This window comes from Pseudorasbora parva, chromosome 3 (assembly GCF_024679245.1).
Source record: "Pseudorasbora parva isolate DD20220531a chromosome 3, ASM2467924v1, whole genome shotgun sequence".
NCBI classification, from domain to species: Eukaryota; Metazoa; Chordata; class Actinopteri; order Cypriniformes; family Gobionidae; genus Pseudorasbora; species Pseudorasbora parva.
The window spans coordinates 36,764,222-36,776,885 of NC_090174.1; the positions used below are offsets into that span (position 1 = coordinate 36,764,222).

Below are 12,664 nucleotides of genomic sequence, written 5' to 3' on the forward strand. Positions count from 1 at the left end.
ACGTTATCAGATACATTAACTTTTTCTTACTTCTTAATTTTTATATATGATTTTACATTATTATGATACATTTCTTTAACCTTGTTTAATAAAAGCTATTTTAAATAAAATTAAATAGTTATTACACTGCACATAGAATAAAATAATTCGGCCCATCGATCGCTTCTTACTAAATACCGTTAAGTGGAAACTATTTGAAATAACGTTCTGCTATTTAGTTTTCTTTGCATGGCAGAAGAAAACGGTAAAATAAGTTCTGCACACCTGCCGTAGTGCGTCATGGCGTAAGCAGCAACTCCTCCATACGCATACAGAACAGCATGGTAAAGTTACTCCATGGACTGGCTATTTACGCTAAGCATTCGTTACGGGAGCACTGTTTCGAGGTAAACAAAAGTGTTCAGATGTAAACGCAGAGCTAGTTCCTGCTCATCTCTGAAGTTGCGCTTCGCTCTGGTATGTAAACAGACTCACCTGCACTATTGTGGATAGGATATCTTATTAGAAGTTATTAATTTCATTTGTTGTCACTTTGGACGGTCTAAGAATATTTTCTGCAGAGATGACGTGTAGCCCATGTCAAATATCAATATTCATAGAAGTGTTTTCAAACATTTTAAAGCCAGTTAAAGTGGAGTATTTGGTGCTATCAAAATACACTTTATTGCACACTTTATTTACGTTATGTTTACAAGAATGTATGGCTGTGCTATTAGTTGAGGCTCTGGGCTCTGTGGTACAGCTAGTCTCCAGGCAGCGTGTAATCCATTGAGCCGAAGATATACTGGGCTGTACCAGGACCAGATTATGTCCATTAATGCACACATGTATGGATACATCCGTCTTAAAGCTAAGTAAATCTTAAGAATGCAGTATTCAGTAAAGCTATAACCAGAGTGGTTTACCCTCTTTCATTGAATTTCAACAAAACAGTTGTTTGTGTTAAATATCCAACAAGAGGAATGAAAAAGAGAATTGGATTATTCTGCTATTGCGCTAACAAAGTTAACAACATTGACATCTTATTATTTAATCAAGCTTATTTACTAATGTATTATTATAAATTAGTTATTTCAGGTCATATTTGTTATTCTGCAGTTAAAACAATTCAAAAACTAACAAACAAGCATTTGTATTTCTAAATAAGTGACACAAAAATATTTATCTCATTGTTCTCTTTTTTATCAATAATTTTAGCAGTTTTACTTTATGTCCTAAAGCCTTTATTCGTATTAGATAAAAGTGTGTGTTCATGGATCATCAGTGTGTGTCCATTCGTGAGTGTTGTGTCAATGTGTCCATGTCCTCTCACTGCCAAGCAATTCAGCTGACACAATGCAGGTCTCATGTTTCAGATATCTGTCTGCAGTGACAGTGCAAGCTTCATAGGTTGCAGGGTTTCTCTCCCTCTTCATTTATTTCCTTATCACAAGGAATTAACATTTGCTTTGTATTAGTGTCATATCTATAACTCCTGCTTGCAGTTGGAGCAACTGTAAAAACTATGCATTAAAGGGACATTTTGTCCCCTCAGAAAAGAATGTCATTCCATACCGTTTTTACTTTTTTTTTTTTTTCTTCATGTAACACAAAAGGATACATTTTAGGTAATGTAACTTTTTCCATGCAATTACAATGAAAGGAGACTGGAGCTTTCCAGTTAAAAAAACAAAAAAAAACAAAGAGCAAAAGCATTTAAACAGTATCTTAAAACACTGTATGTATGCACTAAATTGCAAGTCAACTGATGTCATGTTCATAGCTTCATGTGTTAAATAGATGAAGAACTGGATCAGTCCTAACCAGTCGTAAATGATTCATTCAAACCAGTTCATTCTTAAGATCTAAAACCCTATATGTTTTACTATACAGGTACTGGTCATATAATTAGAAAATCATCAAAAAGTTGATTTATTTCACTAATTCCATTCAAAAGGTGAAACTTGTATATTAGATTCACTAATTACACACATATATTTCAAATGTTTATTTTATTTTATTTGATTTAAAGATCATAACTAAGAAAATCCCAAATTCAGTATCTCAGAAAATTTGAATATTACTTAAGACCAATACAAAGAAATTATTTTTTAGAAATATTGGCCACATGAAAAATATGAACATGAAAAGTATGAGCATGTACAGCACTCATAAAGTTGGTCAGCAGCATGAAGTGGTACTTCCTGGTATACGGCTGCGTTGACCTTGGACCTCAGAAAACACACAGCAGATGACATGGCTCTCCAAACCATCACTGACTGTGGAAACTTTACACTGGACCTCAAGCAACATGGATTGTGTGCCCCTCCTCTCTTCCTCTGATTTCCTCTGACCCTGATTTTTAAAGGACATGCACAATGTACTTTCATCAGAGAACATAACTTTGGGCCACTCAGCAGCAGTCCAGTCCTTTTTATCTTTAGCCCAGGCGAGACGCTTCTGATGCTGTCTGTTCTAGAGTGGCAATGTATAAACAACCCACACTCGACCAACGTTTTCAAATAAACCCGCCCACAACTCGTTTAGCAAAAAAAAGAAGAAAATATTGTACCTGACCCGCATTTTTAAAGTAGTAGTAAATGCTCCCTGGCCTATAAAGTAGTAAATGCTCCCTGGCCTATAATATCCATTAATCCAGGGAAAGTATTTAGTGGTGCTTACATGCAGAATATACTCTCAATCTTATCATTGAATTATAATACAAATGCAATGATATGTATAATATATATATGTAAACTAATGATTATGTACCCTCTCTTGTTTTTTTTTTTGTTTTTTTTTAATATGTTTTTTTTGTTCCTTTATGTTGAGGCATGTGAAATGTGTCTTGTTATACAATGATATGGACCTTTGTACATGCTTTTTGTTGACAATAAAGCATTAAAAAAAAAAAAAAAAAAAATATATCCATTAATCCATCCTGTGGAGGATAAATGTTTCAGGCAGTTCCCTGACGTGGTGCGAGAGTTGCAGCGGCTAGTGCAGGCAGTTCTTGAGGCGGCCCATTATTTTCCATTTCAGCTGTGTAGATGCATATTATTGATGAACGCCATGTTTATGTTTCAACCCTGCTTGGAGAATTCAGCAGTAGGTCAACTGAGAGAGCCCACTTTTGTAAAACTGTGAAAGCCCTTAGGAGCGCAAATTACGCCCTGGAATGTATATGCCAAAATGAGTTTTATGCGCGCGGTTTTTCACATGCATATGATATGCACTTTATGGCGCATTATACGCACGAACCACCCATCCTACCCAAGAGCGTGTCATATACACACCATAAAGTGCGTATCATATGCACGCCAAAACTCATTTCGGAGTATACATTCCACAAGATTGCACACTCGTATCCTACTATTGAAACGCCTTACCATATGATCGTGTTGGACATTACTGAGTTACATGCATTTAAAAGTATAGCCTATTAAAATGGTACAATGGCATTGCTCAGTTTAACATGTTGGGAAATCGGGTATTTTGTCCCGCGTCATCTTTATTTCAAACGACCCAGCCGACCGCGACCCGAATATCATAAAAAATATTTTTGGATGACTCGTAACCGCTGGTGACCGCAGGCACCCGCTCCGTTTGGATCAACCTGCGGGTCACTGGTCTGTGTGTAGTGGTTCTTAAAGCACTGACACCAGCTGTAGTCCATTCTTTGTGAATCTCTCCCACATTTTTTAATGGGTTTTGTTTCACAATCCTCTCCAGAGTGCGGTTATCTCTATTTCTTGTACCCTCTTTTGTACCACATCTTTTCCTTCCTTTCGCCTCTCTATTAATGTGCTTGGGACACAGAGCTCTGTGAACAGCCAGCTTCTTTTGCAATGACCTTTCGTGTCTTGCCCTCCTTGTGCAAGGTGTCAATGGTCATCTTTTGGACTGTCAAGTCAGCAGTCTTCCCCATGATTGTATAGCCCACAGAACTAGACCGAGGGACCATTTTAAAAGTATTTGCAGGTGTTTTGAGTTAATTAGCTGATTAGAGTGTGGGACCAGGTGTCTTCAATATTGAACCTTTTCGCAATATTCAAATTTTCTGAGATACTGAATTTGGGATTTTCCTTAGTTGTTAGTTATAATCATCAAAATTGAAAGAAATAAACATTTGAAATATATTAGTGTATTAGTATGTGTGTAATGAATAAATATAATATACAAGTTTCACTTTTTGAATGGAATTAGTGAAATAAATCAATCAACTTTTTGATGATATTTTAATTATATGACTAGCACCTGTAATTGTCTGTCACTTTCCAGTCTCTCTCTTTAGGTGGTGCATGCAGATCTACATGAGACTGTTTTCCTTTTTATATCTCCAGTAGGGGGCAGTATATTAAAAGATAAATCGTGCGATCCATGCATGAAAGGGTTCACGTCTTACTTTAATCTCTGTTAACCACAAAAAAAAGACACTAAACCTTGATCCTAAACCTCTCCTGTTTTAGATTTTATTTTCTTATGAAAATGGCATGAATTTAAAATTATTACATGGAATAATTTTTGCAATTTACACACAATCCTAGCTGTTGAACAAAAAAAGATTATTAGCAGTGTCTTGTACATATGTCAGGTGATATGTTTAACAACAGTACATATGTCAGGTGATATGTTTAATGTGCTTTTGGCTGTTCTTGTTTTTCTAGTGTTTTCACTACTGAGAAAGCAGTTTTAGTGGCGGTATCATCAAAAAGCTGCCATGACTCAAAAAACACACTTCCACCTGAATCAACAAGGTAAGAATCAGCAACTCTGCAGTTTCTTTAAATTATAATCAAAATGGGTTTGACTTGCATGTTCTCAGTTTCTGAATGCAAGAGGATAGCTTTATTTATAGTTGAAAGTTTTTTCAGTGTAAAGGCATAATTTGGGTTCTTTACTTTTCAATAGAAAAGTTTTTGAATCCTTGAGTTGATGAAAGAGAAAGGGAATAAAAAAGCAGTGGGAGGAGAGAAACAAAATAAGAGACGGAGGGTGTAAAGCAGAAAGAGTAAGGCAAGGACAGAGAGAGGCAAGAGAACAGATGAACGTTATAGAACTTTTTTTTCCTGTCTACAACATTTTGTGAAAATTCTAATCTACAGGTAAGAAGGTTAATACTTATATCCTCTTTAGCCATATTTTATTTTGAAAGACATTTGCTGACGATCTTTTTAGTAAGGAATGCATCCACCACTGGAATGCCACCACTTGAAATACAGTGAATATGAAGTATATGTATGTACTATTTTTAAATCGCATTTTCAGGCATGTTAGTTTTAAACAGTCTACCATCATAAATGTGCATGTTCTTGGCTGGGAAGTATATTTTTACTGAACAGTTTTACACACACACACACACACACACACACACACACACACACACAGAATGTAGGCACATGCACTTTAAAAATGTTATGAACTTTAAATATGAAGTTTCTTCCAATCTCCTCTGCCAACGTTATTTTGTTTTCTTTGTTTAAACAGACTGGAGAGAAATCACTACTGACACTTTTCAGAGTAGTCCATTCAGCATTGATACACCATACGGGTACCAGCTCGATTTAGACTTTGTTAAGTACGTGGATGATATTGAGCGAAGTGACACCATTCGACGGCTGCATTTTACCAAGCGGCCCGGAGCGGCAAATGCTGCTTCCGAGTCGCAGCGCACTGTAAACCCCACACACTGGACTTCTTCAGAATCTTTGTCCTCAGTGAGCAGTGATGAAGCCAAGAAAACATCTCCCTCTTCATCCTCTTCCTCTTCTTCTGTCAACAGAAGAAGACCCCCGCTTCCCAATTACAAACCTAAATCCTCCAGTCCAAGATCTGAGGTCCTTCAAGACCTAGTCACCTCACAGAGGTATTTAGATGGGACGCCTGCCCCAGCCACACAACATCCTACCCCAAACAAACCAAATCTTCAAGTGGAAAAAACTTTGACGGAAACATGCAAGCGTTTGGAACATGAGAAAAGCTTGTCGCAGCAAGGACCTCCAGAACCACTGCCGCGGCGTAGACTGGCCAGTTTTGGTGGTCTTGGCTCTAGGGGTAGCCTATCTCCATATACGAGCTGGAGTGCCCTAAATCAAGGGGCTAAGATGACAGTCCTAGACCAGCCCCGTAAAATCAGCCCCTCAAGCTCTGGCCGAGCATCTCCAGTGAGTGGCGTGAGCCCACTCCACCTGCAGATGGTCAGAGATCAGATGGCAACTGCTTTACGAAGGTTAAAGGACCTGGAGGAGCAAGTGAAGGCCATTCCTGTCTTACAGGTAAAGATTTCTGTTTTGCAGGAAGAAAAAAGACAACTGACTGCCTTGGTCAAGAGGCAAGATGAAGAAAAATCAGGCTCTATCATTGACAAAGATTTTAACAGCAAACCAGCGACGGAGGGTTGGGAGTCCAGTGCCATCTCTGGTCTGACGGATTTCCAACAGCTCAGTGTTGAAATGCAACTGCTTGAAAGGAAGATCCAAGATGCACGTCTTGAATCCTCTACGAAGAGGGATCAAAAGTCTGTTGCAGTTGGAGATGACAGGTGCATTGTTGAAGCTGATGTCATTCATCAACACAAATTCAACTTTTGTAAGGATGTTGCTGTTGGTGTAAAACCGGAGACTCACTCAGTAGCTGTCAGTGTAACTGAGACTATGCTTGGGGTATCCAACAAGGAAGCAGAAACCGAGTTGCAACAGCAAACCATTCAACTTTTGAGTGACCGGATTCAGATACTGGAGGCTGAGCTTAAAGAAGCAATGCTCAAGGCAGAAATGGGTAGATTGAGGAGTGAACTGCGGGAAGCAGAAGCGAGAAACCATGCTGACAAGAGTTCCTCCGCACAACCGCAGGTGAACTGCGTCGCAACCCAGACCGGGTCGCAAACTCGCACTCTTGGGGTTGGAAACCATACCAACCTTGTGGATTCTGCTGTTGGAGTTTCCTGCAAACCTGAGGTGAGAGTTGCTTCTTCTGGCCCAGACACACCTATGGAAGAGTGGGAAGTGCGCCAAAAAGTGGAGCGAAAAGATAAATGCGTTGGAAGCAAGCGTACAGCATCACAAAATCAAGGAGTTGGGACAACAATATGCATGTGTGATGCTGCCACAATTACTTTGGAGACGATGGAGAAGAAGAAAGTTTCCCACAAAACAGTGGGCTGTGGTGACTGCACAGTCGACGTGGACGTCAGAGCAGTAAAAATGTTAGTGTCCCAAGGAACTGTCACTGACCCAGTGCGAAACGTTGACTTTAGTGTAATGGCAATCCCACAGACTTTGTCGCAACGTACCAGCACAGCATTTTGCACCGTCTCGCGCAGCACCAGCACTTTGCAGGCCTGTATCTCTGAAGCCAGCACCAACACAAAGCACACACTCACCAGGGAAAGACATACTAACACAGCACACACAATCACCCGATCTCTGGCAGTTGGGGATGGGAAGGTTTGTGACCGAATGGCAGCTGTTCAGGTGCATTCTGTTGGAACCACTACATGCTTAGGTAGAGACACAAGAACCCTTGCTGTCCCGACACGAGATGTTGGCATCGGAATGGCAAATATTAATGAGAATATCCTCATCGGTCTCCAAACACGAAACATCGCATGTGGTCCATCCCGCCTACCAGATCCGGTCAAGACACGCAGCATCGGCATAGAAGTGGGGGACGGGAGGATACGTGACATGGAGGGCCAGATGTTTGTGCAGACTGAGCCTGGACTTGATCATTACATTGATCGCATGCAGAAATTACTTAAAGAACAACAGGACCTGTTAATCGACAGCCACCCTGGGTCAAAACATGAGGTCACTCTCCAGTCCCACAGTTACGGAGATGAAAAAGCCGGAGGTGAGGATGTGCATATTTGTGTATCTGCCAAATGTAGATGCTTTTTGAGGTTTCAGCTAATAGCTTGCTTTCATTTTCTTTCTAATTTCCAGTCATTGCACAAAGCCAGTCATCAAATGAGTCTACAATGGTTAAACAGAAGAATCAAATGGAACTGCAGATGTCTGCTGCTCTTCATGGTATGTATTTGCATGTGTCAAAGGTAACTCAAGTTAGCAAGCAAAAGTATTGCATCCTGGTCGAAATGACTCCACCCGACAAAAGAAGTGCACGCGAGATTCAAAAACAAGCAGAAAAGAGAAGACTTTTTCAGAGCAATCTACTGTGGAATTTGAACGGGAGGTGAAAATAGCTCTCTCTGGTTTGTCTTTTGGCTGAATAAGCCCTACACTTAGAATATTTGGGCTGCTGTTGGCTTGTGGAATGCTCTTATGTCCTTTGGTATGTGGCGGACACAGACAGGAATACCATCCACACTGGAAGCCTGCGCTGTGCATGGTTTCTGAAAAGCAGGAGTGCTTGAGTTTCAGGAGTCCTTATTAAAGAAAAATGAGCCTTTAGCAGGTGTTTGTGGTATATAAAGAAGTGTATGTATGCTTCATTGCAAACCAGGGAGAGGGAATTTTTTCAGGCATTTTCAAGCTTCTTCATGTCAAGGAGCTGCAACTATGATGATTCCCTTCCATTGAGCTTATTTTCATAATGTATATTAAGTAAGAAGGAAGATTTTTTTAGTTTTTTTAATTTTCAGTTTTTAGTTTTGAGTGTTATATTGTGTCCCATCCTATTAATTTTATTAGAAATATGTTGTGTCATTTCCTTCAGGCTCACCTAGTGACGACCGCTGTCTCAGGTCTATCATGAAAAGGAAAAGAACCACAGATAGTATGAACCCTAAAACTACATCAATTGGGTAAATTTGGGCATCGCATTATGTTGAACTGGTTGTGTATTGCGTGTATTCTGTCTTTTTTGTTATTTGAACAATATACATTGCTGTACATATGCATTGTACATCTCTTTTTGTCAATATGCAGTACACACAGCGGTATTGTGAACCTCTTGTCTGAAGATTCTGAAAATGAAGAGAAGAAAAAAAGAGAAAATGGGGAGAACGAGGGCAGCACCAAAGATAAAGTGAAGATTCCTAAAAGAAATGAGAGGTTCATACTCAAAATAACTTTTGTTTTATCAGTACAAGATGAAACTGTTCAGCCAAAGTTATCATGGTACGTTTTATTTCTATTGTATAGGTACACGTTTAGTGAGAAGATGCTTTCTGCCTGTCAAACTCTGGAGGTTCACCTCAATGGTAGCAATGTCATATCGTACAGAGAACTGGTAAGTTACAGAACAGTAACTGATAACTGGCATTATAATGTCAGTTCTTTTACCGGTTCCATGTATTTTTCTATTCTCAACGCACTGGGGTTAGACTCGTAACGTTTATAGCCCATTGTATGAATGTGTCCTTTATTTTCAGAGATGGATTCCAAGACTTTAAATCACTATTGTTTAATAGGCTGTAGCTTATTTTCCTCTTTTCTATGGATTTGGTGAAGTAATTCGTCATTTCCACCACATAGTTAGTGGCTTCCTTTCTTTTTCAGTTGCTTTGTCACATACAACAACGACATGTTCAGGAAGAATTTAACCATCTCAGATGGGTCTAGCTTTAATGAACATGTTTAAGAAATTTGTGGGAATGAATTCTCAAGATTCAGAAATATATAACTCAACAAAAGGGCAAACCAAACATATTTCACAGTCTGAAAAACTCATTGTTGATGTGTTCTATGTTTACTCGGTCTTCTCCTCATCCCATAATTACCCACTGGCATATAGATCAGATTGTTTGGTACTCTGTGGGATTTTGGAAGTTTAAAATTATAGTGTTGCTGTATGTTCTCTGTCTTTAAAGTAATTTAAGTCTGTTTGTAATGCTTGATTCATTTATTTGGTGTAATTTTGTTCTTGGCATATTGTCTAAAAAGTAGTTAACCCGACTTTTTTATTAGATTTTTCTGCATGTTATCCATTTGTCTTTGCAAAAGCGCTCCTGTCTGAGCACAGTGCAGCAGGAGTGGTTCTGTGTTTCCAGTCAGAAGAGGGCATGTCCACAGTTCGTGGAGGACTTCCTCTCCGCTTGCCGTCATGTCTCGCCAGACGTGCTGTGCTATGTGGCCAACATGGCTGACCAAAATGGCAACACGGCCCTTCACTACAGTGTGTCTCACTCTAATTTCAGCGTAGTAAAGATTCTACTTGCTGCAGGTACCCTAAAACCCATCCACCTTATTTTGCAATGCAGAAGTGAGCTATTATCTGTACAACTATGACAATATATTAAAATAATATGTTAATTAATAGCAGTTTGCAATATCAAGCAACACAACAAGCTGTTTTGTACAGATAAAAATAAATGGAAGCACATGATACCGGAAGCCACACACATTCAATTTACAAATGGCTGAGCTAACATGTAATCCTAGATGAATATTTCACAACCAAACCAATAATCTATCATTAAAAAGTTTGTGGTCAGTATAAAAAAAAGAATAATTAGAACTTTTATTCAGCAAGGATGCATTAAATTTATCAAAAGTGACAACCTGTTTTGTGGACAAGCTAGATGGACAATTCATTTGCTCTTGTTTCCTTCTCATGCAGGAGTGTGTAATATTGATCATCAGAATAAGGCTGGCTATACTCCCATAATGCTTGCCTCCCTGGCCGCCGTGGAAGCAAAAGAAGACATGATGGTGGTGCAAGAACTCTTCTGCAGAGGTGATGTTAATGCCAAGGCCAGCCAGGTATCTGTCGCTTTGTTTATAGGAGTGTTTAAAAAACTCTTTCTCCCTAAAAGTATGTATTTATGTTTACTGGACTATTTTCTTCACAGGCTGGTCAGACCGCTCTCATGCTAGCAGTCAGTCATGGGCGTATAGATATGGTCCGGGCTCTACTGGCTGCGGGGGCAGAGGTCAACATCCAGGATGATGAGGGGTCAACCGCTCTGATGTGTGCTGGGGAACACGGCCATGCTGACATTGTCAAGCTCTTACTAGCCCAGCCAGGCTGTGATGCCACACTGGCCGACAATGTGAGTAACAACATGCTATCTAAAAAAAAAAAGATCTAATAATTAATATTCTCATTTGTGGTTTTGTTTAAATGCGTCTATGACATTTGCATCTGTTCTTTTGTTTGCTATGTTTTATGTCTGTGTGCTGGTAGGATGAGAGCACTGCTTTGTCTATAGCTCTGGAGGCCGGACACAAAGACATTGCTATGCTCCTCTATGCCCGTGTCAACTACTCTAAGGGCCAACCTAGGGTATGACTCTTTCTTATCTACACCTGTACTCTCTCATAGCAATTTAATGTGCTTACCAATAACTGAAATTAGCAGAACAACTGTTTTCATGCTCATCCACAGGGATCCCCTCGAAGCAAGACTCCACCTGCTTCACGCATAAGCTTTTCTGATTAATGTGACATTTTCCCATGCTCTCTTCATCTATTAATACACTCCTCTGAACAACCTGTTATGTCATATAACACATTATCTTTTCAAACAGGTGTAATATTAAAGAGAGCAATAGTTCTGAAAAAGCAGTGCACTCGCTGTTGGAAGTTATCTTTTTCAAATATAAAAATACCAGTTATGCAGTTTACTAATAAAGATCTATATTTTAAGTTCAACTGTTATACTATAATAGGAAACTGCATGTTAAAACAATTGTATGTATTAATTTTAGGTAATATATAAATGATATGCATTTTATAATACTGTATAATTTTTTCTTTTAAAAGCTTGTTGATATATATATATTCCACTTACTCTTAAATTTAAAATCTAGATTTGAAGTAAATGTAAATGTCATGTTCATAAATAAATATGTGCTTACATTACCACCTTGTGTTTATTGCAAAAATTGCATTAGCTACTTTCCTCTTATAGTATTTTAGATCTGCATAATTTGAACAGTTATGGGACTGTCTGCATGGAGCGGACATGGGGAGGGGGGGGGGGGGGGGTGTAGCACATGTGACGAACAAATTTGCCAGAAATATTTATATAAATAATAATAGTACCGTTTTGTTTTTGTTTGTTTTTTTGACTCAAACTCTTTTTGCGATTCGGACAGCTCAATTGCAGACTGAATTGACTGATTCTCATAGGCTGCTTTAAAAGAGAACAATAAAAGTGCTGGATGAGATTTATCAAGTTCAACACCTCCATGTGGTGAACGATATGACCGAAAGAGTATAAACATCACTCACACGAAAACACTATAAGTACCATGGTATTTCCATGTAAACGTTAGAGGAGACCGGGAGGTGTTGTAACCAGTTTGTAACAGGGTCAGTTATGTAACCATCCATGGCTCGTCTTAAGGAGCCCCACCAAAATAGTCATCCAAAACATAGACCGCTAATCTATAATACATTGTAAAAGTGTTCAGCATTCTGCTGTAAAAAATATTTTTTGGATATTAAAGTCGGAAAGTGAGCAGGATGTATCTGCATCAGGTATGTGTATCTGCATCAGGTATGTGTATCTGCATCAGGTATGTGTATCTGCATCAGGTATGTGTATCTGCATCAGGTATGTGTATCTGCATCAGGTATGTGTATCTGCATCAGGTATGTGTATCTGCATCAGGTATGTGTATCTGCATCAGGTGTGTGTATCTGCATCAGGTATGTGTATCTGCATCAGGTATGTGCATCTGCATCAGGTGTGTGTATCTGCATCAGGTATGTGTATCTGCATCAGGTATGTGTATCTGCATCAGGTGTGTGTATCGCATCAGGTATGTGTATCTGCA

General features: G+C 39.1%; 1 protein-coding gene across 1 annotated transcript; it reads left to right on the forward strand.

Moving 5' to 3' along the window:
* The first annotated feature begins 303 nt into the window (after positions 1 to 303).
* On the forward strand, positions 304 to 11,661 carry kank1b (KN motif and ankyrin repeat domains 1b). Its single transcript, XM_067440143.1, has 12 exons — positions 304 to 456; positions 4,647 to 4,736; positions 5,467 to 7,830; positions 7,923 to 8,009; positions 8,656 to 8,743; positions 8,868 to 8,993; positions 9,084 to 9,171; positions 9,885 to 10,104; positions 10,501 to 10,643; positions 10,733 to 10,933; positions 11,068 to 11,166; positions 11,269 to 11,661. The coding sequence occupies exons 2-12, from the start codon at positions 4,700 to 4,702 to the stop codon at positions 11,320 to 11,322; spliced, it is 3,507 nt and encodes a 1,168-aa protein (XP_067296244.1). The 5' UTR covers positions 304 to 456; positions 4,647 to 4,699; the 3' UTR covers positions 11,323 to 11,661.
* Positions 11,662 to 12,664: the final 1,003 nt, after the last annotated feature.